Source organism: Emiliania huxleyi (assembly GCF_000372725.1).
Source record: "Emiliania huxleyi CCMP1516 unplaced genomic scaffold EMIHUscaffold_4, whole genome shotgun sequence".
Classification (NCBI taxonomy): Eukaryota; Haptophyta; order Isochrysidales; family Noelaerhabdaceae; genus Emiliania; species Emiliania huxleyi.
Window position 1 is genome coordinate 636,496 of NW_005198966.1, and position 24,891 is coordinate 661,386.

The 24,891-nt window shown below is 67.0% G+C and overlaps 9 protein-coding genes across 9 annotated transcripts; 6 read left to right on the forward strand and 3 right to left on the reverse strand.

Annotated features, from left to right (window-relative positions):
• Positions 1–1,180: 1,180 nt before the first annotated feature.
• Positions 1,181–1,565, forward strand: EMIHUDRAFT_196104 (hypothetical protein; the record flags this gene model as incomplete). The annotated part of the gene is made up of 3 exons (XM_005770431.1): positions 1,181–1,217; positions 1,300–1,394; positions 1,473–1,565. The coding sequence occupies 3 exons, from the start codon at positions 1,181–1,183 to the stop codon at positions 1,563–1,565; spliced, it is 225 nt and encodes a 74-aa protein (XP_005770488.1).
• A 38-nt stretch (positions 1,566–1,603) lies between these two features.
• Positions 1,604–3,754, reverse strand: EMIHUDRAFT_196105 (hypothetical protein; the record flags this gene model as incomplete). The annotated part of the gene is made up of 2 exons (XM_005770432.1): positions 1,604–1,808; positions 2,313–3,754. 2 exons carry the CDS (start codon positions 3,752–3,754, stop codon positions 1,604–1,606), a joined length of 1,647 nt encoding a protein of 548 aa, XP_005770489.1.
• Positions 3,755–3,946: 192 nt separating this feature from the next.
• EMIHUDRAFT_196106 (hypothetical protein) lies at positions 3,947–5,213 on the reverse strand (the record flags this gene model as incomplete). The annotated part of the gene is made up of 3 exons (XM_005770433.1): positions 3,947–4,549; positions 4,658–5,155; positions 5,190–5,213. The coding sequence occupies 3 exons, from the start codon at positions 5,211–5,213 to the stop codon at positions 3,947–3,949; spliced, it is 1,125 nt and encodes a 374-aa protein (XP_005770490.1).
• A 1,787-nt stretch (positions 5,214–7,000) lies between these two features.
• Positions 7,001–9,399, forward strand: EMIHUDRAFT_432259 (hypothetical protein). The gene is made up of 6 exons (XM_005770434.1): positions 7,001–7,032; positions 7,204–7,378; positions 7,527–8,061; positions 8,135–8,590; positions 8,669–8,748; positions 8,890–9,399. Exons 2-6 carry the CDS (start codon positions 7,214–7,216, stop codon positions 9,019–9,021), a joined length of 1,368 nt encoding a protein of 455 aa, XP_005770491.1. The 5' UTR covers positions 7,001–7,032; positions 7,204–7,213; the 3' UTR covers positions 9,022–9,399.
• A 109-nt stretch (positions 9,400–9,508) lies between these two features.
• On the forward strand, positions 9,509–10,335 carry EMIHUDRAFT_349830 (hypothetical protein; the record flags this gene model as incomplete). Its single annotated transcript, XM_005770435.1, has 1 exon — positions 9,509–10,335. A coding segment is annotated over exon 1 (793 nt), but the record flags the coding sequence as incomplete, so codon positions are not given.
• Positions 10,336–10,703: 368 nt separating this feature from the next.
• Positions 10,704–11,612, forward strand: EMIHUDRAFT_432263 (hypothetical protein). The gene is made up of 2 exons (XM_005770436.1): positions 10,704–11,419; positions 11,504–11,612. Exon 1 carries the CDS (start codon positions 10,716–10,718, stop codon positions 11,391–11,393), a length of 678 nt encoding a protein of 225 aa, XP_005770493.1. The 5' UTR covers positions 10,704–10,715; the 3' UTR covers positions 11,394–11,419; positions 11,504–11,612.
• A 2,114-nt stretch (positions 11,613–13,726) lies between these two features.
• Positions 13,727–18,196, forward strand: EMIHUDRAFT_196110 (hypothetical protein; the record flags this gene model as incomplete). The annotated part of the gene is made up of 11 exons (XM_005770437.1): positions 13,727–13,767; positions 13,919–14,111; positions 14,382–14,470; positions 14,535–14,709; positions 15,442–15,478; positions 15,657–15,815; positions 15,941–16,085; positions 16,264–16,379; positions 16,607–16,678; positions 17,179–17,213; positions 17,498–18,196. The coding sequence occupies 11 exons, from the start codon at positions 13,727–13,729 to the stop codon at positions 18,194–18,196; spliced, it is 1,761 nt and encodes a 586-aa protein (XP_005770494.1).
• Positions 18,197–18,699: 503 nt separating this feature from the next.
• On the reverse strand, positions 18,700–19,629 carry EMIHUDRAFT_196111 (hypothetical protein; the record flags this gene model as incomplete). Its single annotated transcript, XM_005770438.1, has 1 exon — positions 18,700–19,629. One exon carries the CDS (start codon positions 19,627–19,629, stop codon positions 18,700–18,702), a length of 930 nt encoding a protein of 309 aa, XP_005770495.1.
• A 4,244-nt stretch (positions 19,630–23,873) lies between these two features.
• EMIHUDRAFT_349835 (hypothetical protein) lies at positions 23,874–24,574 on the forward strand (the record flags this gene model as incomplete). Its single annotated transcript, XM_005770439.1, has 1 exon — positions 23,874–24,574. A coding segment is annotated over one exon (383 nt), but the record flags the coding sequence as incomplete, so codon positions are not given.
• Between the last annotated feature and the right edge of the window lie 317 nt (positions 24,575–24,891).

Below are 24,891 nucleotides of genomic sequence, written 5' to 3' on the forward strand. Positions count from 1 at the left end.
CGCCGCCGGCGTGGCCGTCACCGCATGGACCCGCACGGAACCTGGGGAGTCCGGAACCGCCCTGTCGGAGGCTGGAGTACCCAGGGGGAGGGGCTGGGGGAGGGGAGTTGCCGCAAAACGATAACGGGTCCGCCGGCGAGCCGAAAGGTCGAGGCCGGAGGACCCCAGGTGGAGCTTGGGGTCAGTTGTCGGAGGAGGCGAGTCAGAGATGAACTGACGCGGCCTCTGCGAGTGGAGTCGGGACACACGGACGAGCCGAGGACGATAGAGAGACCGCGGGGGCGGGCGCGATTCCTCGACCGAAGAGAGCTGGCCCCACCTCCCGGGGAGGGGCGGCGTGGCGATCCAATGCCGCCGCCCTCGCCCGAGGAGTTGGGCATGGGATCACCGGAGGCGGAGTCAACAGGAGCAGGCAGAGAGGGCGAGACGGCGGCGGGGCCGCGGCCGAAAAAGGCTAGGAGGGGGAGCCGGGCCCCGCATCCGTTGCCCAACCAGCGGAAAGCGAGTGGGCTGGGGGGAGGACCGAGAGGATAGGAGGGCCCATCCAGACCGAGGGGGGGAGGCCGAACGGAGAAGCCCCGAGGGGTGACGTCGAATGAGGATGTACGTCGTGTGCGTGTCTGGTGTTTATTAGCTCCGAGTAGAGGGGGCGCTCCGCTGCTAGGGGAAACCTGGAGCGCGGACTAACCCTCGGAGACCGGTGTTTACTTTTACGGCCCTTTCCCTGCGAACGCGCACCCCCCAGGGCTAGGGCTCTCTAGCCCGTAACCCGATGCCGATCATCCGGCCCGCTGGGTGCGCTTCTTAGCTCCCCGGCCCTGGATGTGAGGTTACTGACTGCACTCCAAGTGCTCCAAGTGACAGGCCGCCCGCGCCGATGGCGATGCCCCCCCGCGCTCCTTCAGCTTCTGCCAATTTCTTTTCCCGTGCCTAACGTGGAGCACTTGGAGTGCAGTTGGCAACCTCACACCCAGGGCCGGGGAGCTAAAGGTAAAGAAGCGCACCCAGCGGGCCGGATGCTCGGGGGCGGGCCGCTGCGGGCAAGAGAGAGCCCTGGCCCTGGGGGGTGCGCGGTCGTACGAGGGCCATATACCGGGTCTCCGAGGGTTGGTTCTGCGCTTTGGGTTTCCCCGAGCGGAGGAACGTGGGGCCCTGTTTTTCTCTTTTCCTTCTCATCGGCATGTGCGCACATGGACACCCCACGACGGATATGGACGGTGTCGCATCGCCAGCCGCGCCCTCGCTATGTCCGCGCCGCCCGCGCCGCCGCCGCTGACCCCCCGCCTCCTCGCCGCGCAGCCCTTTACGACCTCTCTCAACTGCTGGAGACGGGGCTCGACCGAGAGACGCTCGCAGTGCTGATCGGGTTGACCGAGCAGGGCGTCAATCCCGAGGTGTGACACACTGCCTGCACACCATCCTTCACCAGCCGCCGCCTCTCGCCATCCAGCCCTTCCTCTCGCACTGCGCAGGCCCTCGCCGCAGTCGTCAAGGAGCTGCGGAGAGAATCTGCTGCGCTGCGCGCCGCTGAGGCCGAGGCCGCAGAGGCCGAGGGTGGGTCATAGCCTGAGTCCCGTCGCCGCATGGTTGTTCATTGTGTCCCTTATTTTGTTCTCGTTGTGTGGGTACTTACCTTTGCGCGGTGCCGCGACGACGCCACCGACAGGCCGGCGCTGGGAAAGAATGGCGTCGCCAGCGGGTTGAGCGGCAGCGCGTGCGGGGACGCCAACGGCGGCGGGCCGCGCGGGAGAGGCGGGAAGACATCGAAGGGCGACGGGGGAGGGCCGCGAGGCAGCGGCGGAGGGCCTCTGGGCAGTGGGGCAGGGGGCCGCGAACGCGGCGGAGGGCCTCGGGGCAGCGGCGGCTGTGCCCACGCCGCGGTCTCGGGAGCGTAGGGGGCGGCGGTGTGGGGCGCGTCGAGGTATAGTCGCCACTGCCCGTACGCGCGCCCGCCCTCGGAGGTCCCTCTCTCCACCAGAGACATGCGCTGCCTCCCGCCCGGCGCCGACTGCAAGGGCGGGAGGTGCTGCTGCGGCGGCTGCGGCGGCCACGGCAGCGGCGGCTGCTGCTGCGGCGGCTGCAGTGGCCACGCCTGGGGCTGACGCCACGCCTCGTGTGCGAGACGCGGCGGCAGGACGACGCCGAAGGCCGCCGCCCACGGCGCACTGCTGCTGCTGCTGCTGCTGCTGCTGCTGCTGCTGCAAGCGAGGGCGGGAGCAGAGGGGGCGGCGGCTGGCACTGGCCGCGCCTGCCGCGCCCGCTCGGCGGCGGGCGCGCTCGGAGACTCTGCCGTTGTGCCAGCTGGCTGGCACATTTGGTTGTAAGCGGCGTCGGCAGCCTTGAGCTCCGTGCGCGTCGCGCGGTGCTGCTCGATGCCTGCGCGGCCGGCCTCCTCGGGCTGGATGAGGCGCTCGATGGCGCCGAGCCGCAGTGCGAGGGAGCCCTCGCTCGCCGCGCCGAGGCTGCGCTCCAGCAGGTCGACACGGCGGGCGAGGTCCGTCTTGGCCGTCATCACCGAGGGAGGAACGCCAATCCGCTCCTCGCACCAAGCCGCTCGGCGCACCAGGTCCAAGTCGGCGGCGAAGAGGGCCAGGTCGGATCCGGCTGCGCCGCGCTGAGGGGCGCTGGCGGGCGGTGCGGATGGTGCAGGCGATGCCAGCGTGAGCCAGGGATCGCCGGCTTTGAGGACCTCGATCTTTATCTGCGGGCATTGTTCGGCGAGCTGGGCGAGCTTGGGGAGCTGGCCCTTGGCTTCTGGGTGCGCCTTGTAGAACTCAGCGATGCCGGACGAGCCGCGGAGGCGTTGGCCTGGGCGGGATGCGATGAAGGCGAGGAGGGCGGGGAGGTGGGATGTGCGAGCCGCGGCGAGAGGGGCAGATTCAGCCACCAGCGCCACGGCCTCCGCGCCGGCCGCCGCCTCGGCGACGGGCGGGCCAGCAAGAGCGGGCGGAGCGCTCGCGTCGCCGGCAGCAACCTGCGCGCGGTGCCCGATGAGCGCCTTGAGAGGCCGGTTGACCAAGGCCATCTCGCTTTCCCAGCTGGCCGCGGGGTCGGAGAGGGAGAAGGGCGCGTCGTGCGCTAGCTTCAAGCCCACGGCCTTGACCAAGACCTGGGGCTGCCCTGCTGCCTTTCTTGTGAGCACGCGCCCGGCCTGGACGAGCCTCGCGGCTTCGCCCCTTGTTTTGCAGTGGCCGCGCTGCACGAGGAGGTCATCGACGCGGGCGAGATCCGCCGCCGCGTCACGTGCCTTCCGCGCGGCCTTGGTCTCGGCGCACGACCGAATAAACTCATCGGCCTCCGCCACTCTCCGATGCGGAGGGTCCTTTTTGGCCAACGTGTGATCCGCGAGGCTCTGCCGACCCCTGAACCTGGCGGAGCAGACCGTGCACTGCCAGTAGACTGTCTTCCCCGAGTTGGAGCTGACCGTGACGTTGGACAGAAGGCCGTTGGTGCCGGTGGCGCCCGCAGCGGCCCGCGGCGCCTCCGCTTCAGGTTGGGCAGACTCATCGCTCCCAAGCGGTAAAGCAATCTCTCCTTCCTCGAGATCGTCGGGAGCGGCAGAAATGTCGGCAGGCGCGGCGGCGGCCGAGCTCGCTGGCCAGAACGGCGCGCCGAGCGGGCCGACGACCTCGGTGATGAAGGCGAGCAGCGGTGAGAGTCGAGGGTCAGCGTCTGCCTCGCGCAACGTTCCCTTTTGCCTTTTGCGGTCCTCGGACCTGTCCAGCGCGATCGCCTGCGCCGAGCGGACCTTCATCGCTGAGGCATCACGCCCTGGAGCGGTCGGCGGCGAAAAGAATTTTACGCTGGCATGGCACTCCAAGTGCAAAGTGCGGGCGCACGTCATGAGGATCGGCGTTCGGTTCCCAGCCAGTGAGTGCGTTGGCCGTTGCCCCCACGCTCGCCCCGGTCCCCGCCCGCTCGCAATGTCCTCCCCAGCCAGCCTGTCTTACACGCGCCCGTGTGACGGCGCCGCCCGCTGAAACAGCCCCCCCCGCTCCGCCGTCAATGCAGCCAGCTGCTCAGGGAAGGGGAACGGTCCGGCTGGCCCGTACTTGAGCCAGAACTCCTCCGGGCTCTGATCCACAAAGCGAAGCACGCGGCGTAGACCCTCCAGCACCTCGGCGCGGCGGCCCGGCACCTCACTCGGCGGCAGCGAGCGCGGCGCGGACTCACCGGTGCCGAGCCGCTGGCGCTTGGCACCCGCACCCAAGTCGCACGGCGAAGCGACGGTCTCGGCGCCCGCTGCTAGGCCGCTCGGCGGCGGGTTCAGCCGGCACCACGCCACGTCGAGCAGCGCGTTGAAGGCGAGGACGTGCGAGACGGGCGCGATGACGTCTGCAGTCAGCTGCTCCGCCTCTGGAAGAGGGGGCAGCGCGGCGCAAGTCCCCGCGAGCTCGCCCGCCGTCGGCAGCGCCTTGAGCCGCAGCCCGCTCTTGACAGTGCAATCAGTGACAGTGCCGCCTCCCCACTGCGCGTGGCCGACGACGACCATCGCGCGGGGGCCCGTCGGCGCGAGGTGCCACACCACGCGCCCGACGCGAGTGTCCGTCTTCCGACCGCCGAGCACCCCGCCCTGCGGCCCCTGCTCTCCCTGCCGCCCCTGCCGCCCCTGCGGCCCCCGCCCCTGCGGCCGCGCCGGCTGCGCGCGCAGACCCACTTGCAGCCGCAAGAGCGCCGCCGCCGTGTCCTGGTCGAGGGGGCGGAACCAGCACTCCGCGTCCGCCTCCGAGGGCCGCCAGTCGAGGGCCGCGCCGGGCCACGGCAGCAGCTCCTCCTTTGCGATCTGCGCCAGGCTGGCCTCGGGCACGAGGCTGCCGTCGCGGCCGTGCGCGCCGCCGTCCGGGAGCAGCCGGTAGCCTCGCAGCCCCCAGATCCGCCACGCCGCCGAGCCCTGCAGCGTCGCCTTGCCGCCGAGCGGAACCGCCGAGCCATCGTCGAACTGCCAGCGCCTGGGGTCCGTCTTGTTGGGCTCGCGGTACTCGCGGTGCGCGCCCGCCTCAAAGTGGGCGGTGATGCGCCGCTCGCACTCGTCGGGCGGGAGCGACTCGCTAACCCAGGGGCGGAGCAGGCCGATCGAGTACCAGTGCGCTGAGTCCGCCGGCCAACACCGCCACGTCGGCTCGCCTATCAGCTCGCGCGTGGACTCTACGTGGCGCTATGTGGCGACACACTGGACTGGGCAGCACAACCGGCGCGGCGCTCGGGAGCTGCATATAGGTAGGGGGCCAGAATCGAAGCGATGCCCGCCACTGCGAGCTGCGTTCCGGAAGTTGCAGGGGAGAGGGCTGTTCCCAAATTAGTGCGATATGAGCTCGCGGTGGAGGGCGCCGCCGGACCGAGAGCAAGCGCCGGACCTGCTATTGATGCATGCAGGCCGCGACGTCAAGCAAGGCGCCACTCAGAGATTGAATGAAAGGAATTAACCCACTCGGCGACTCTGCTGACTCTCTCGGCCCCGTTGTTCTTGGTTTTTTCGCAAACCTCTCTCTCTCTCTCTCTCTCTCTCTCTCTCTCTCTCTCTCTCTCTCTCTCTCTCTCTCTCTCTCTCTCTCAGAGAGAGAGATTTTTAGCAATACCAAACAGTTGTTGCTCTCTCTGACAGGCAGTCATACACACATACAGACATACAGACATCAGTCTCTCTCTACCACGAGCACACTGACGAGGCACTCGCCGTGGCGCGTGGGTGGCAGGGGCGGTGGTAGGAGTCTCCCACTCTGTGGGCTTCGCTAGAGGGTGCGCCTTGGATAGACAGACAGATCTCGCGGAAATTCTTGTTTTCCTCATCTCGATTGCAAAGCTCGCCGCACCGAGCTCGCATCGATCGAAGCTAGCACTTCATTCCACGAGGCGATCGCCGCCATCCGCCACACGCCGCCGCACAGCGCCACGCCACATCGACAGACGCGCCATCGCCCCTGCACGCCGCCCGCGCACCACCTCCGCCACGGCGCCGTGCCCAACCACACCGCTCTCGCGCCCGACGCCGCGCACCCTGAGCCGCGCATCCTCCGCCCACAGAACAGCAACCATGCTCTCTCCACGCTCGCTCGCTACACACACTGAGAGACCTTTTCTCCCATTAAGCTAAACGTACGTATACTTTACTGTGTGTGTGTGTGTGTGTGTGTGTGTGTGTGTGTGTGTGTGTGTGTGTGTGTGTGTGTGTGTGTGTGTGTGTGTGTGTGTGTGTGAGAGCCTGGAGAACACAGCCCTGTCCCTTTTCTCCCATCAAGATTGCGAATCCAATGATCGTCCAGCCAGCGTAAAGTCCGGAATTACTTGACGAGGGCTGCTCGGCAAGTTTTGCGGCATTCCCCCGTCAGCTGTACGCTGGCTGGCAGCAATGCCAGAGAGGGTCTGCTGCATGTTGAGTAAGTGATCGCCCTGCTCTCAGTTCGCAAAGGGACCGTAGATACGCGCGCTAAGGGCGCCTGGTCCCTAGAGAGAGATGCGCAATATGTTCCGTTCACGACTGTTGCCGCAATCCTCGCCAGATCCTCGCACTGCCCGTCGAGAGGTTGTCCAGAGGAGGCGTGTCAAATCGGCCCGTTCTCGCACTGCCTCGCATTGTAATTGAGTCCTCTCGGCAGCGGATTCGCGATCGCGTGGACGGTGGCTCGGCGTCGCAGGCATTGAGCAATTCTGTGCTGCGCTGTGCTGACTCTCTCGGCCCCGTTGTTCTTGGTTTTTTCGCAAACCTCTCTCTCTCTCTCTCTCTCTCTCTCTCTCTCTCTCTCTCTCTCTCTCTCTCTCTCTCTCTTAGCAATACCAAACAGTTGTTGCTCTCTCTGACAGGCAGTCATACACACATACAGACATACATACATCAGTCTCTCTACCACGAGCACACTGACGAGGCACTCGCCGTGGGTGGCAGGGGCGGTGGTAGGAGTCTCCCACTCTGTGGGCTTCGCTAGAGGGTGCGCCTTGGATAGACAGACAGATGCGCGGAAATTCTTGTTTTCCTCATCTCGATTGCAAAGCTCGCCGCACCGAGCTCGCATCGAAGCTAGCACTTCATTCCACGAGGCGATCGCCGCCATCCGCCACACGCCGCCGCACAGCGCCACGCCACATCGACAGACGCGCCATCGCCCCTGCACGCCGCCCGCGCACCACCTCCGCCACGGCGCCGTGCCCAACCACACCGCTCTCGCGCCCGACGCCGCGCACCCTGAGCCGCGCATCCTCCGCCCACAGAACAGCAACCATGCTCTCCACGCTCGCCGCCTCGGCCCTCGGCCTCAACATCGGCGCCACGCCGGCGCCCTCAAGCTCGCGCGGCGCCGTCTCGATGGACCTCGGCCGCCCGCTCCGCGTCGCGGTCGTCGGCGGCGGCCCGTCTGGCGCCTGCGCTGCAGAGATCTTTGCCAAGGCGTCCGTCGCCCCGCCGCGGCCCGCGCCGCGGCCCGCCGCTCGCCGATGCCGCAGACGCCGCCGCATTTCTCGCCCATCGCCGGCGCGCCCCGCGGTCGTGCGCCACAAGGTCGTGCTGATTCGCCGCTCCCCTGCTCTGCGCGCAGGCGCCGAATATTGATTGCACTCTGTTCGAGCGCAAGATGGACAACTGCAAGCCGTGCGGCGGCGCGATCCCGCTGTGCATGGTGGACGAGTTCGAGCTCCCCCCCGAGATCGTCGACCGGCGCGTGCGCAAGATGAAGATGATCTCGCCCTCTGGCCGCGAGGTTGACGTCGGCCGCACGCTCAAGGAGAACGAGTACATCGGCATGACGCGGCGCGAGGTGCTGGACGCCTACCTGCGCGACCGGGCGGTGGAGCTGGGCGCGAAGCCCGTCACCGGCCTCGTCCAGAAGGTCGAGTTCGAGGACGCCAACGGGCCCTACACCATCAAGTACAGCGAGTACAAGCCGGGCGAGAAGAAGGGCACGCCGTCCGAGGCCGAGTTCGACATCATCGTGGGGGCGGACGGCGCAAACTCGCGCACGGCCAAGGCGATCGACGCGGGCGAGTACAACTTCGCCATCGCCTTCCAGGAGCGCATCAAGATCCCCGACGAGAAGATGAAGTACTATGAGGACCTCGCCGAGATGTACGTCGGTGACGAGACGTCCGCGCGAGGTGGCCGCGCTCGCGTGCCGCCGCCTCACTCTCTGATGGAGCCCCTGTCTAGGCGACGACGTCTCGCCCGACTTCTACGCGTGGGTCTTCCCCAAGTACGACCACGTCGGCGTCGGCACCGGCACCGTCGTCAACCGGCCCGCCATCTCCGAGTACCAGGCGGCGATCCGCGAGCGCTGCGCCGACCGGCTCGGCCCCGACCCCAAGGTGATGAAGGTGGAGGCGCACCCGATTCCGGAGCACATGCGGCCGCGCCGCGTGGTTGGGCGCGTGGCGCTCGTGGGCGACGCGGCGGGGTACGTGACAAAGTGCTCGGGCGAGGGCATCTACTTTGCGGCCAAGTCGGGCCGCATGGCTGCGGAGGAGATTGTGGCGCTGACCGCGGGCGGCACGCGGCTGCCGACGGAGATGGAGATCAAGGACACGTACCTGAAGAAGTTTGACGCGGCGTACGGGCCAACCTACCTGGTGCTCGACATCCTGCAAAAGGTGTTTTACACCAACAACGGCGCGCGCGCGCGAGGCGCCGGTGGGGCGCGACCCCCTCGGAAAGGCCTCCCTGAGCCGTCTCTGGGCCCTCCCGTAGGCGCGCGCGAGGCGTTCGTCGACATGTGCGCTTCCGACTACGTGCAGAAGGTGACCTTCGACTCGTACCTCTACAAGAAGGTGCCGCCGCCCTCCCTCACTCCTGCTCCTGCTCCCCCCCCCCCCCCTTCCTCCCTCTCCCCCCGTGTGCTCCGCCGTTGTTCGCTCCTCTCTACCCCCCTCCCGCTCGCACAGCCCTCCCCCGCCTCCCTCGCCTCGCAGGTGCAGGGCAACGACCCGATCAACGACATCAAGCTGCTGTTCAACACCATCGGCTCCGTCATCAAGGGCAACGCAATCGCAAAGCCCGACCGCACCTTCTCCAACCCCGTCGAGTCGCTCAAGCGCTTGTGAGCGCGCGGGGCGGGGACGCTCAGCGGCACGAGCGCACGCGCGCTCTGCGGCTGAGCTGCAGCAGCTGAGCGGCCGCGGTGCGCGGCCGCGACCATACACTCACGATGATGCCGGCCGCCGGATGGGAGGCGGCGCCGAGCGCGCGGCCGGCGCCACTCCGGCGAACACCGTACTACATGCGCACTAGCACGATTGCGATATTGTCCATGTAACCGTGGCACCCGTAGAGAGTCATTAGCACTCACGTAGAGCGCCACGCGCATGTGGCTCTTATTCCGTCGGGGTGTGCCGCCTGTCTTGTCGAATGAGTTTTGGGAGTATTTCGAGAGTAATCTGTGAGCGTCAAGAAAGACATATCTGTGAAAAAGAGAAAACAAGCGAAGCAGTAAGTGGCCCGCACGCGCTTTCTTCATCCAGTTCGCACCTGTGTCGAGCCTGTGTGCTGTGAGAGAGAGTTGTTGTTTGAATTCTTCATCCAATGAATAAGGCTCGGCGGCGCTCTCAAGCCTTCTGCTAGCTTCATGGCCTTTTCCCGTGGTTTGCCTGCGTTCTGCCCCACGCTCAGCTTCCTCCTGCTCGCCCTCGTCGGCCCCTCCTCCGCCCTGTCGCCGCGGGCAGCTTCGAGGGGCGTGGGAAGCATCGCAGCGGCGCGAGCTCGGCCAGCCGTGTCGGTGCTGGATGCATCGGTGCTGGCTCCAGGCAGCACAACGACAGACTCCACCGCAAAGGGGGTCGTCGTCCCAACGGCGCCGTTCCTGAAGCCGTGCAAGGCGGAGGAGGAGCCGCTCTCGGGCGACTCGTACGTGCCGCCGGAGCCGCTCCAGCTGCAGGATGGCGACGCGCTCGAGGCAAAGTGGGACAGGCTTCGCGGTACGCGCAAGCGCGATCAGCTCCGCCGCTCCATGGCGCTCCAGACGTTTTTCCTTAAAGCTGGTTGGAAGACCGTGCGTGCCAACATGACCGACGACGACATGCGCACCGCGATGACGGCCGCGTGGGTGCGCGATGGGCTGCTGCAGCTCGGACCGACCATGATCAAGCTTGGCCAGGTCTTCTCCTCGCGCAAGGACCTGCTGCACCCCGCGTACTGCGAGGCGCTCGAGTCGCTGCAGACGGCGGTGCCATGCGTCTCGGCCTCGCGCGTGCGTGAGCTGCTCGAGGCGGAGCTCGGCTCGCCGCTGCCGTTTGACTCGTTCGACGACACGCCGCTCGCGGGCGCCTCGCTCGGCCAGGTGCACCGCGCGGTGTACAAGGGCACGCCGGTGGCGGTCAAGATCCAGCGCGCGGGGCTCACGGAGATGTTCGACACCGACTTCAAGAACATTCGGCTGGGATGCCGCGCGATGAACCTGATGGAGCGCGGCTACGAGCGGATCCGTCGGATGCAGGGCAAGAGCAAGGCCGCCGCCGACCGCGACTGGATGGCGTATGCGAACGACGCGGCGCGGCTGCTGTACGAGGAGATCGACTACGTCAACGAGGGCAAGAACGCGGAGCAGTTCGCCGAGTCGCTCGTCGGCACGGGGTCGAACGTGGTGGTGCCAAAGGTGTTCAACGACGCGACAACCGAGAAGGTGCTCACGATGGAGTACATCGAGAGCGTCAAGATGACCGACACGCCCAAGGTGGATGCGCTCGGCCTCGACAGGAAGAAGCTCAGCCAGGAGGTGCTCGACACCTTCCTCTTGCAGCTGATGCAGACGGGCGTGCTGCACTGCGACCCGCATCCGGGCAACATGTGCGTCACGCCGAGCGGGCGCATCGTGCTCTACGACTTTGGCATGATGGACACGCTGCCGCAGACGACGGTGCAGGGCATGCGCAAGATCGCCTTTGGGCTGCTCAACGGTTCGCCCACCCCCGACGCCAAGGAGATCGCCACGCGCGGCGATAGCGTCATGGAGGGCCTCGAGATGTCGGGCTTCCTCCAGCCCGGCGCGAACGCGACGGCCGTCCGGATGGTCGGCGAGTTCCTCGTGCGCTTCTTCAGCGACCAGGCCGCCGGCCGCGCCACCCAGGATGTCACCGAGCAGATCGACTATGAGCTGCGCTCCCTCCTCGGCTCGGGCGCCATCGCCTTCCCCTCGGCCTTCACCTTCGTCGCGCGCGCGTTCACGTCGGTCGACGGGATCGCCAAGTCTCTCCAGCCCGAGATTGAGCTGCGCCAGGCGCTCGACCCGTTCGTGTCGCAGCTCATCACCGACGAGTACACCAGCCAGGCCAACGCGAAGCGCGATGCGCTGCTCGCACAGGCAAAGGGCTTCTTTGGGCAGGGCGGCGAGGGCGGCGGGGAGGGCCTGCCTCGCGATGCGGCGCTCGTGGCTGCCGGCGTGCTGGCGGGCGTTGCGATTGCGCAGATCCTTGGGCTGTGAGTTGTATGTGGCCCGTGCGAGGGCTGACTGGGGCTGACCACAAGCAGTGAACGAGTGATGTGTGTGAGATGTACGACTCTGCGTTGATGTTGCGATTGGCATTTTGCGAGGCGTGTTGTCTGTTGAGAGATGTCTAGTGTGTTTTGCCTCCGTTCATACCCAATATGCTACTTTTTGGCACGGGTAGCAGAAGAGTGAGAGTCGTGATTTCTTGTTGGTTTTCAAAAATCTCTCTCGCCTCTCGGGTAACGGGTAGCTGCCACGCTGGGGAGGAGCGAGGACGCCTATCTAGAGCTACGCTGTCTTTCTCTCTCCAATTCCCGCCGGAGCGCGCGGAGGCGGAGCCGGACCTGTGTGGCGCTCCAACGAGCAACGTTCTTCCCACCTGTGTTGCACTTGGTGCACTTGAGGAGTGCGGTCATCAACCTCACATTCAAGCGATTCATTCAGGGAGCTAAGAAAGAAGAAGAAGCGCGCCCCCGCGCCACCTTGCTTGGAGCACTCTTGGAGTGCAGTTGGCAACCCGTCACCCCGCCAGGGCCGGGGGGCTAAGAAGCGCACCAGCGGGCCGGATGATCGGTATCGGGTTGCGGGCAAGAGAGCCCTAGCCCTGGGGGGTGCGCGTTCGCAGGGAAAGGGCCGTATAAAGTAAACATGGTTCTCCGAGGGTTGGCTCTGCGCTCCGGGTTTCCCCTAGCAGCGGAACGCCCCCTCTACTCGGAGCTAGTAGACACCGGACACTAACACGACGACGCACACTCCTCACTGACATCTCCGCTCGCCGTGCGGTCTCCTCACCCCCATTCCGAAGGGGCTCCTCCCTCCCCTCGGTCCTCCCTCCTGCTCGCCTTCCGATGGTCCCGCGACGATTGCGGGGCCCGACTTCCCCTCCTAGCCTTTTTCGGTTGCGGCCGCGTCGCCGTCTCGTCTTCTCTGCCCGATCCTGTTGACTCTCACACTACATTACAAGGTGCAGGTGTACACCTTGTACCGACACAGAGGTAGGCGCGCAGCGCCCACACCCTCTACCTAGGTGTGTGAGTGAGTGCTATACCTTAGCGCACCTTATAAATACCGAGGTACCCTCCACATGTCCAAATGGGGTACTCTTCGATACGTTCACACCCAGTTCACACCGCTCACCGGCGGTACGCGCGAATAAGGTGTGCACCGCCCATCGCGCGAAACGAACAGCCTCAGCTCTCATGCCACCAGCCAAGAAGCCCACCTCCACGCAGAACACGACGCTCCAGGCCATGGGCATGGACGTGATCAAGCAGTACCTGGGCCCGCTGACAGTCTCGAGAGGGCCGTCAAGCTAGCGGCTCCCGGGCAAGCACTCTTCACCGCACCTCACCGGCGCGGAGCAGAACGCGTCGTACGCGGGCACGGCCGTCGAGTTCACGGTGAAGTACGGCAACGTCTCCGCCCCCTCGGCTGCACCGTCCTTCAACTCGCCGGACCCCCATCGAGCTCCGACGCTGCCGCTTCGGCTGCGCCATCCTCGGGCTCGGCCAGGCCGCCGACCCACCCTCCGCCGACCCGCTCGTCCGTGACGTCGACATGTCGCTGCTCCAACGCGCCGGTGTTCTCCAGAACACGCCATATGCTGCTATGAGTTAGTAGAGTGTCGGGCGGGCCCGTCGGGAGGGGGCGAGCGTGTGTCCGGCGAGGCGCCCACATACCTCACCCGCCCCGTTACCTTTACCGAGGTATCGCGCGGTGTCCTATACCTCCACCTTTAGTAAGTGGCCCATGTGTGTACCTTACTGTACCTCTACCTAAGTGTGCCGGCCAGCGCCCACACCGGCACCGGGGGTAGGGTCAGAGGCAGGGACTGCACCCAAGGTGTTGATTGATTGAGGTGAGCACCTATGTAGTGTGGGTTGACTCCGCCTTTGGCGATCCCGTCCGACTCCCCGGGCGAGGGCGGCGGCATTGGGTCGTGTCGCCTCCCCTCCCCGGGGGGTCGGGCCGGCTCTCCTTGTGGTCGACGAACGAATCGCGCCCGCATCCGCGGTCTCTCTGCCTATCGTCCTCGACTCGGGGGGGTCGTGGCCCTCCTTGTCGTAGATCACGGTGGTCTGGCTGTCGCCGCGACGGGTCTACCCCCGGTGAGCTAGAACATACCAGTGAGGGAGGGCGAGACGATCGAGGGGTCCCGTACCACGCGGAATCGGCCCTATCCAGTGCTCAAGTGCTCAAGTATGCCCCGACTCCACTCGCAGCGGCCGAGTCAGCTCGTCTCATACCCCCTCCGAGACGCCGAGAGTTGACTCCAGGTCACCCCTCCGGTCTTGGCTCGGCGGCTGTGGCACGGCCTTCCCCCGCTTATGCCTCGCGTGTGCTGGGGCGCTGAGCTCTCGGGGACGCGGTCGCGCTGCGCGGAAGCGGACGCCTCGACGCTCCACGACGCGTCTCAAATAGCGGGGCATCTTGCGAGTCACGCAACAGCGCCGCACGCGGACGCTGCATAACCCATGCCTCGCCTCAGCCGCCTATCTTTTTCTGTCGTAGATGTGCAGCTGCTGCCGAGTTGAGCTCGCCATCCCGTACGATCGCGTCCGAACGCTGGACAAAGACACGGCCAACAAGCTGCGCATGACCAAGACGTGCGGCGTATGGAGCGTCTGCGAGGGCGCGTTCGGCAGGTCCCCTTTTCGCCTAGCCAACAACACCAAGCGCTCCAACATGAAGGACTGCATCGGCCCGCCGATGGTGATCCTCGCTCCTGCAAGCTCTGGCGCTGCCGCCGCTGGCGCTGCCTCAGCTGCCTCCGCTGCCGCCGCTGCGGAGGCGGGAGCGGTGGCGGCAGCGGCGGCCCCGTCGGCGTTTGTGGGGCCGACGGGTTCGGGGGTGGGCTCGGCATTTGCGGCGGGGAGCATGGGGGCAGTTTTCGCGCCGAGAGAGGTTGCCGAGAGAGGTTGCCGAGAGAGAGATGGCCGAGAGGGTGAGGCTCGGGCCAGCCGTGCTCAGACCTGCAAGTAGGCGCCGCGCTATGTCTCTCGCTTCGTCTGCCGCTACAATGGGTGCGGCAAGGACTACGTGTCGATGGACGGCGTGCGTGCCCACTGCAGGTACAGCGGCGGGGCCCAGCACCCCCCCCCCCCTCCAGACCGCCTCCCTCCACCTCACGCGCAGGAAGGAGCACCCGGCCTGGCTGAACAGCCTTCCTGCCCGCAAGCCGTCCCTCTTCTGCGAGCAGAAGCAGGTCGAGATCGATATTGCGACCTCCACCGCCGCCGACTCGATGGCGCCGGTCCCAGACGAGTATCTGCACGAGGGCGAGGGCGGCGCACTCTTCGTCAAGTTCAAGGTCTCCAACCGCACACTCGTGCCCCTCGCGCGGTTGGAGGGCGTGGCACGGCTCGCCCTTCCGGCCTGGACGTCCTCTGGCGCCTCGAGCACGTTGCAGTACACGGGCGCGCCATCCCTGGCGACGGCGATGCGGGAGGCGACGGAAGAGCCACTGCAGCAGGGGCAGCAGCAGCAGGGGCAGCAGCCGCCGCCAGGGGGGCAGCCAGGGGGGCAGCCAGGGGGGCAGCCAGGGGGGCAGCCAGGGGGGCAGCCAGGGGGGCAGCCAGGGGGGCAGCCGCCGTCGCTTCCGGCGCAGCAACCACCGCCTCAGTCAGCGGAGCGTCCTCAGCCACAGCAGCCCCCTGAGACTGGTGGTCCGAGCCAGCAGCCGCTTCAAACGGCGCAAGCGCAAGCGCAGCCGCCGCCCGCCGCACGGTTCGCGCCGCCGCAGCAGCTTCCTACCAGCCAGGCGCAAGACCGGCCAGCACAGCCGCAGTCAACACAGCCGCCGCGGCCTCAGCTGCCGACGCCAGCACCGCCGCAGCTCTCGCCACAGCAGCCGGCGCCAGTGCCGCTACCACAGCAGCAGCTACTGCAGCCGCTGGGGGCTCCCTACCCGACGGCCGCGGCGGAGGCCGGGGTGGTGGCGCAGGAGGGATCTGCTCGAGCGTTCCCTCACTACGGGCAGCCGCCTTGGGCCCACGCCTTGCCCGTGGCGCGCCATCCTGCCTGGCAGACCGCCCACCCGCAGGTGGTGCAACAGATGGTGCCGCCCGCGATGCCGCCAGGTGCGCCGCCCGCGAACGCTGAAATCTCCACACAGCACGCGCAAACGCGGCCCGCACCCTACAATCCCCCCCCCCCCCCCGCGCGCGCGCCCCGCCCTTGCTCCCTCCCTCTCGCCTCCCTCTCTGCCTTCTCTCGCTCCCCGACCTCCCTTGCAACCCCAGTCACCCCTCCACGCAGGCATGCTGCCGATGCAGCTCTTGGTCGCTCAGCAGCTGGGCATGCCCGGGATGGCGCAGCAGCATGTCTTCGTCCCTCCAGGCATGTTGCCGCCACAGCAACTGCAACCTGTCGTGCTGCCGCCTCAGCAGACGCCGACAGGGATGCAGGCCGTCGCGGGTGAGCTCTATCTCGGCCTCATCTCGGCAACCCCTATACCCTGCAGTTTCGCTGATCTCCCTATACCTTGAGACATGCACAGCACATCCTGGCTACACCTCGGCTCAACTGGCTGCCTGTCGCAGGTGGGATCGCGCAGCAGCCGCCGGAGCAGCCGCCGCAGCCGTACACGGGCGCCTCGTACATTGGCATGCTACACGAGGCGCAGGAGACATGGACGGGCATCACAGGCCTACTCCGCCTGCGGGACACAACATCCGATGGGCGGACGTGCGAGGAGCTACGAGATACAGGACAAGTACAACCATGCAGGCGAAGGAGGGCGTACTGACCTAAGAGTCGTACACGGCACAGTAGTGATGACTGTGCTCTTACACGTTACAGTCGTATTTTGGGCGCGATTACATGGCATGATTCTCGATCTCGTGAGATCGTCTTTGCCAAAAAGGAGTCAAACTTTCCTGCGAGACGAGATGGGATCTTGCAGACTCGTTGCCTCATGCCTGCCTAAGCCTAAGAGAGAGGTCGCATTTCTGTCCACACTTGCACTGACAATTACAAAAAGTGGGGGCGCGGCCGGGGCAAGGCCAAGGCGCAAGCGGCAACTAGGGCGGAACCGGGAGAAGGGGGACAACCCTGGGACAGGCAACCTCGATACTGCCAAAACACTCGAACTCCACGCGCATCGGATCTCCACACTCCAGAGACCAGACAGGGCCCCTGCGGGTCGCGCCGCCCGCCGGCCTGGCCAGCACAGGCCAGACGCCAGAGCCTACGGTCCCGGCCGGCAGGGCGCGCGGTTGTGGGCTTGTGGCGCGCGCCGCGCGCTGGGCTCGAGCGCCGCAGCGGGAGTGCAGTGAGTGGTGATGGCCCTGAGCCTGACTCTCCCGACCCTGCACCCTGGAGACGAAAGCTGTGAAGGAGGTTTTTTTTCTTATCCCCCCATCATTTGGGAAGAAATCAAAAAAAAAAATTGGTCCCCCCCCCCCCCCCCCCCTCCGCCCCAGCCATGTCAGGAGCAAAGCCCATACCCCCCGCTGCCTCTTGCAGGTGAGGAAAACACAGCTCGAACGATGGGCTTGCCCATCCCGTGAATCATACCGCCGGCTCCGTCGGACCAAAGCTGGTAGTGCTGCGCGACCCGTCGGCCGCGACCCTTCCAGGCCTGCTCGCTCTGCCCTGCGCGCCCGGGAGCGTGATCGCCTTCCGTGTGGGTCGCACGCTGCAGCCGGTCGCGCTGCCGCCGCTGCTGCTCAAGTCGCTGCCACAGTCGGACCCGCCGCCGTCGCTCCAGCCGCCGCCGCTCGAGTCGTCCAGCCTTCCGCCGCCCTGGCCGCCGCCGCTTGCGTCCCCTCTCGGCCAGGCTTCTTCGTCCTCGGCGTCGTCTTTGCCGCTCGCGTGCTGCGAGCACGACTTTGGCGAGGCCGTCGACCTTAGCCGGAGGTCGGAGGAACTCGTCGACCAGTTGCTCTCTCCGCCCGACTGGCCGCCCGACTGTACCGCCTGCTCGCCGGCAAAGAGCGAGAGGAAGCAGGCAGAAGCCCTCTCTCTTTCATTCTTTGGCTCTCTCTCTCTCTCTCTCTCTCTCTCTCTCTCTCTCGCGCGCGCGCGCGCGCGCGCGCGCACACACACACACCACACGCGCACATACAATGTGAAGGCACCACTCCGCTTTGTGCAAGGTACCCGACGGCACGAAGCGCGACTGCTCCGCCTCCTTGCCGCCCTCGCCGCCAGCCACGCCAGCGTCGCTGCCCTTTGCGCGGCGCTCGTGGCAGCTGCCGGCGCTCACGCCGATCCAGGTCTCGCTCGCCCTCGTGGTGGCGTGCGTCGCCTTCCTGACCGAGCTCTACACCAACCCGGTTCTCCTTTTCACTACCGCGGCGGGCTTCGCGACGATGGCCGTCGCCAACTTGGCTCAGACCTCGCCTCGCTTTGTCGCGCGCGCGATGACGTTGGTGGCCGTCTGTGCCCCGACTCTGCGTCTCATCCAAGTCCTGGTCAGCTCCCCGGCGGATGTGATCGACGACCTCGACAGACAAGTAAACGGGAGGCTGGGCGTACTGATGCTCGCTGCAGGGGCCGGCGCCTCCTTCGGCGCGCTGCTACCCACTACCCTGTGTTCCACCCATAAGCTGCTAACAGCGGCATACTTTGCTTGCGCGGTGACGTGCAATGCCTTCACCGTCCGTGTTCGTACGGGCGACGACCGCATGCCCTCCTTTCAAATAGTGCACGGCGTCGTCCCCTTTGTCGTGTCCTTCCTCACGGCTCTGGCTACCTCGGGCAGCAACCTCGAGCAAAAGAAGTTCCGCCGTCTGCCACTCGCTGGCGGGAGGCTGCGGGGCTGCGACGCGCGCGCCTGCGCCGCTGAATGGTGAATGCACTACATCTAGCACGATTAGGTGTTCGACCGCCAGCCCGCTCGGGGCCAGGACGGTCGACGCCAGGGAGGGAGTGTAGAAGAACGTATCAGTGCAGACGACGATCTACGTGCTCCAAGACGCGACATATGCGTGATGTGACATGTCAGCCATCCTTGTTTCATATCCGTATCACATATGGCTTGCAACTTTACACCGAGCTGGTGTGCTAGTCTAACACTCACACATCATCGTTGTTGCGCTTCTTTTGTCTGTCGGTGGCGCACCACAACACGCGTCGGGCGTGTGGTGTTCTCACACCGGCGTGGCACACATTAGACGGGGGGCGCATCATCCGGGACGTTCGGACCGGCATCCCCAAGAAGCCACGCCGCGCACCGGGCCGAGAGGCATCGTGACACTTATCGTGACGTCGCGGCTCACCCTCAGTGCAGCGGTGCGAGGCAGGAGATGGTGGTCCTCTCGGGAGGATGCACAAGTCGAAAGGAGGAGGCGTTATCTCAGGAGAAAACAAGCAGCGCGCCACGATCCGCCGCCGCAGCCGCCACCTCCCGCCGAGCCCGTGCGAGCGCGGAGGCGGCGCCACTTCCACCGGGCAGGCGCAGCGCGTCCAGCTTGGGTAGCGCGCCCCCGATCAGCGCCATGGCGAGAGCGGAGAAGCCCGCGGCCGAGAGGTCCGCCCCGATGTTGAGAGTGCTGAGCGAGGGGAGCACGGGCGCCTTGTCCAAACTGCGACCACTGGCAGCGGTCTGGTAAGCCGAAGCCACAGCGGAGCACGACGCGAGAAGTTCTTCGCAGAAGCGGTCGCCAAGGCCCTCGAGCGAGAGATCCAGCCGCTCTAGGCGCGGCAGCGCACCGGGGTGGCACGCTGCCGTGACCAGCGCCGTCGATGACACGCTGGCGGCGGCCCATGCCGGCGACCCTCTCGCACTGCCGCCGCCGCCACCGAGGCCGTTCGCGCCGGGGAAGGCGAGGTCCCTCAGGCAACACAACGAGCCGTTCCGGACGAGCGAGGCAAGCACCAATGCGTGGGAGCGGGTCACGAGCAATGCAAGGACCCGTGGACTAAGAGCGATCACGTTCCAACGGTTCAGGCTCGGCGTGGCGTGAGGAACTGAGAGAACGCCGGGGAGCGCGGTGATGGCGCCGTTGCCGTGAAGCAGCAGCCACAGCGCTCGCACGTTCTCGTGCCAGCGCCTGGCCTCGTTTCGGGATCTCAGCAGTGGCGCGACCACGGTGCGGACTCGTTGGCAGCACAAATGGAGGGAAGCAGCAGCCGCGTCGCCGAGCACCTTGACAATGTGATGGAGGAGCTCGTCGGGAAGCGAAGACAGGAAGTCCTCGTCAGAAGACAGCAAGTCCTCGTCACTCGATCCTGTCGCCGCCGAGATGCTCAGGTGCGAAAAGAGGGTGTCGAGGCCGACCGACATTTTTCATGACACAGCCGACGGAGCCGCCGTCGCATCCCCCCCTAATTCACAACCCCTTGGCCCAGATCAAGTCGAGAACGGACAGACAGACAGAGATCGACTAGTCAGACCCCAGTTTTGCACAGACAGGCGGAGCTCACTTGGAGCACTTGCGTTGGACGGTTGGAGTGCAGTCATTGACCTCACATCCATCCAGGGCCGGGGAGCTAAGAAGCGCACCCAGCGGGCCAGATGATCGGCATCGGGTTGCGGGCAAGAGAGCCCTAGCCCTGTGGGGGGTGCGCGTTCGCAGGGAAGGGGCCATAAAGGAAACACGGGTCTCCAAGTGCTCCAAGTGCTCCGAGGGTTAGACCCGCGTACCGTGGCTCTCGTCGAGAGCGTTTTGCGTCCCGGCGGGTGGGAGAGCATGTGTCGTCTGATGTGTCACTGTGTGCGTCACATCAGTCTTGATAGCAAGTACGGTCGATCCGCCAAAGCGATACACTCGTTCCTATCACATATTTTCTCCCACCCACCGGGTCCGGACGCAAAACGCTCTCGGCGAGAGCCACAAGAAGGCGCCCACACAGCAAGCCGCTCGGTCGATCACGTTGCTCGCTCGATGCCGGCGAGCGCATTGCGCACGCTTTGGACGGTGGCGAAGCCAAAAACACCGATGGTGGCCGTCCGCTGGCGTGAGCGGCGGCGGTCGAGACCTCACCCTTCGCGCCGACGACCCAACCTTACTGTGCCGTACCAAAGTCTGAACAGGTTGGAGCAGCAGCTCCTGACCACGGCGCCGCAGGCGCCTGTTGATAGGTCCAGGTGATAGCCCTGGATGGGCAATGCATACGCCTCACTGGGCCTCAGATCCCCCGACCGCGTCCCGGTGCTCTGTGGTCGGATTTGTGACGCCGTCGCACCGCGCCGCGGCCGGGGGCCCTCCGGAGGCCAAGGATGGCCGTGACGGACCGGGACGAGCTCTGGGAGGTTCAGTGTCAGTGTATATATTGTAGAGATCAACCATGTGCACAATATCTCTCAGTCTAGCTAAGCCTGGGAAGGCGATGCCGGGGCCGTACAGCAGCTTGATGGTGCTTCGCCGGCGTGCGTCCCGGAGCGGTGCCGGACGGGCGGTCCGTGGGAGGAAATCGGGGACAGCGCCGACGGTGCTCTGATTCGACTTTTTACTTCAAACAAAGACAGTGGCACGCGCCGCACTGCGGCGCGTGCCACTGTCAGGAGCGGATCCGTCGTGTTCACGCCGGGATCGTGTCCCCGACAACCTGGGCAGACTTTAGCCAAGTACAGTACGCGGAACAACCCAACACAGGCGCAACAACCCAACCCAACCCAAAAGCACCCCCATCTGTGCATTCCACTCCGTTCGCTCCCTCCCGCTTGGCGCCCATCCCGCCCTCCGCCCTCGCCCTCCGCCCCTGCCCTGGCTGGCCTGGGGGGCATCTCCTCATTATCACGCGCCGAGCGGGAGGGAAGTGGACGGGGCCCTGAGCCGACCTAGCCCTAAACGGAATGGGGCGCCCAACACGTGCCGGATTACTGTGCCTTCCCCGGGCACAGCCTTTCGGCTCGTGAAGGGTCGGTGCGTGTCGTGATCCCCTGGAACACCCGTACTCTCCCGCGCCATCTCCGTCGCCCTGTTCGGCTGCGGCCTTACCACCAAGATCGGGAGGCGGCCAGGGCTCATAGACTCGGTCGAGAGACCCCAGATTGGCATCCATGCCTCTCTGGACAGGGTGGCCCGCCACAACGACCCCTGGAATTGCGACTCGCCGCTTTCCTCCCGCTGTGATTCTGTGTGAGCTCTGTGTCTTGATGCCAACAATATACCTACGAAGCACGATTCTCCTGTTGGGCCCTCATCCCCCCGTAAAACGGGTGTCGAGGGTTGGTTTGGTCCAGCGGCGTCACTCGGGCGGTGGACTGTACACACTGGCGGCACTCCCTGAATGCTGCCGGCGGGCATGCACGTGGCCGGGCCGGCTTCCGCGGCGCCGCTAGATTCAGACCCCGACGCAATGTCCACATCGCGAAAGCGCAAGATAACCTGTAATCCAGCGCCTCACGTCTGCTGGGGGCTCGAGCTCAGCGGCACGACGGGATGTCCACTGGCGCGGCCAATCTCGGCGGCGTTCCGGCAGCGGTTCTGCACCGACTGCCAGCGGAAGGGGGTGGTCATCCCAGCGACAAGGATTCGCATCTGCGTCGGCGCCTCCACGCCCGGTAACGACCATGCGGGCGGCCTTTGGAACGACCCGATGCGGAACGAGCCTTGGCCGGCCCACAGAGTCGTCAATCAGACCGCCGGCTCCGCCGGCCCGAAGCTGGTTATCTTGCGCCACGCGACGAGCCAACAGCTGCCCGGCCTCATGCACCTCCCGCTGGACGCGGTGCACGAGGCGAGCGCGCGCCCCACCGCCCCCCCCCCCCTTTCTCCCCCAACACACACCCGACCCTGCGCCCACCCCTCGCTCGTCTCGCCCCTGTCCGCCAGCCGCGCGCCCCGCGCCTCAGGTCACCTTCCGCGTCGGTAAGACGCTGCAGCCGATTTCGCACTGCGATTCGTGCGGCATCACCCCCCCGAGCCCGGCCGAAGGGGCGGTTCAAGCGGCGCGGCAAAGCGCGGACATGGTGGCGCGGCAGGGCGCGCGCGCGCTCGCCCCGCGCGTGGCGGAGGACTCGGGGCGAAACGTCGCGCAGCGGCTCTCCCCCGCCGGAGGCGGTGGCGGCGCAGTGGTGCCAGGCGCAGATGCGGCGGCGGCGGCGGGTGCGGCGGCGGGTGCGGCGGCGGCGGGTGCGGGTGCGGCGGGTGCGGCGGCGGCGGGTATGGCGCCGGAAGGGGCGGCAAGGTGGGGCGGCGGGGCGCAGGCGTGCGCCGAGCCGTGGATGGCGGGCCAGCGGCCGATGGCAGGCCAGTGCGCCGACCCGCTGCTGCAGCTGCCCCCCGCGCACCGGCCATGTGGGAGCGCCTTTTCTTCCGTCGTGCCGGCGGCGGCGGCGGCTGCGGTGACGCAGTCTCTCCGCGCAGGCGGTGCGGGTGTGTGTGGACAGCCGCTCTTCCCACCCCCGTGCGACTGTGAGCAGGCGACGCACTCTCTCCGCGGAGGCGTCGCGCTTGAGTGCATCGGCCAGGCCATCTTGCGCTCCGGCGCGGAAGAGGGAGCGCGCTTGCGCGGTCCGGCAGCCAGCAGCCCCCCGACCCTCGCCCTCGCCTGGCGCGATAGGTCCCGAGCTCGGCTCGCCGCAGATCGGGCTGGTCACTCCGGGCGAGCACGTCGCCGTCCTCGAGTCCGTCTTCAACAGCGTCGGCCAGACGCGGCTGCGCTGCGAGCGAGGCTGGACCTCCGCTGTCGCGGGAGACGGAACGGTCCTCTTCCGGCCGGCGCCGCGACCGCCTTTCTCGAGGCCGCCCGCGCAGAGGCCAAAGCGCGCGGCGGCCGAGGCGGCGGCGGCGGTAGCTGCCGAGGCGGCGGCGGCGGCCGCCGCCGCCGAGGCGATTGCGATTGAGGCGCAAAAGGCGGCGGAGGCGGCGATGGAGGCGGCCGAGGCGGCGGCTGTGAGGGCCGAGGCGGCGGCGGAGGCGGCGAGCACTGCGTCGGCGGAGGCGGTGGCGGAGGCGGCGGCGGCGGCGGCGGCGGCGGCGGCGGCGGCGGCGGCGGAGGACAGGGGGAGGGTGGGGGAGGTATGGGCGGCGGGGGTCGATGAGGGAGCGAGACGCCCTGCGCAGCCGCCTCTGCCCGAGGGGGCGGAGGAGGGGGCGGAGGAGGGGGCGGAGGAGGGCGGAGAGTGCCCCCCTCCTGCGGTGGCAACTGAGGCGGGCGGCTGCCGCTTGCCGGGGGAGGCGGAGGGCTTTCGCTTGGTCCTCTCGCGCGAGAGCAGCAGCGGCTACTTGGGCGTGCAGAGACAGCCCTCTGGCCGTTTCCTAGCGCAGCAATACGTGGACGGCAGGCTGGCTCACCTCGGCATCTTCGACACGGCGGTGGAGGCGGCGGTGGCGTACGCGCGGGCGGTGGGTGGGGCGGCGGGCCCAACGTGGCCGGCCGAGGAGGAGGAGCGGCTGCGCGCGCTCGTGCTGTCGTTGGGCGGGAGGCAGTGGGCGGCGGTTGCGGAGCAGCTTGGCACGGGGCGGACGCCAACCAGTGTCGAGCAGCGCTGGCATGTCATGATGGCGCCGGCGCCGCGAGCGGAGGCAGCGGCCATCGAGGGCGGCGGCGCGGCGGAGGAGCGGTGGCGCCCCACGCAGGCGGAGGCGGCGGGGGTAGAGGCGCGCGCCGCCCCCGCCGAGCGTGCGAGCGGAGGGTCGCAGGCGGCCACGTCGGCGGAGGGTGCGCCGGCGACGCGGGTCAAGAGGGAGCTCGGTGAGTCGATCCCCCACGGGCTGGTCCCCGCGGAGCAGAGCTACTGGCAGGACATGCGCAGCATCGTCGCGGGGAGGAGCAGCCGCGTGCAGCTCGCCTGCCCGGGGGAGCTGCCGCCCTCTCGCGCGCTGGCGCTGCACCTGCGCGACGGGCGCAAGTACCATGTCCTCGTGCCGGCGGGCGTGCGCGCGGGGCAGAGCTTCACCGTCGAGCTGCCGGAGGGGGCGGAGCTGGGCGAGGTCTTCATCGCGCCGCCCGCGCCGCCGCAGCCGCAGGGGCCGCAGGGGCCGCAGGGGCCGCAGGGGCCGCCGCAGCCGCAGGTGCCGCAGCCTGAGGTGCCGCAGGCGTCGCAGGTACCGCAAGCGCCGCATGCGCCGCAGGGCGGCGGCGGGGCCCACTCCCTCAACTTGCTCGTGTTGGCGTCCACCGCGCAAGGCCGGTGAGCAGCCAGCTTACCTAACAGCCGCACTGGCTCAATTTTCGTATTTTCGTGTGACGAGAGGGGAAGTAGAGAAGGAGGGTGCCGTTGAGTTCGCCTCTATTGTACGGAGTTCGGTGTGTACATGTATCACTTCTATATTGTGTGTAAAGACAATCTCGTTGGAGCACTTGCGACTTGGTCAGGGAGTGCAGACCCGGTGCAGTCATTGCCGTAACCGCACGCCTGCCGCACGCCCCCAGCGCCCAGGACCGGGGGGGGGTGCGGGAGCTAAGAATTTAACACACACACACACACACACACACACACACACACACACACACACACACACACACACACACACACACACTAAAAGAAAGAAAGAAAACAGACACGCCAAACGAGGGATGGGACGAGGACAGGGTCCCCACCTGCACGAGCATTCTCTCTCTCCAGCGCGTTTTCGCGATTTCTTCTTCCGCTGCT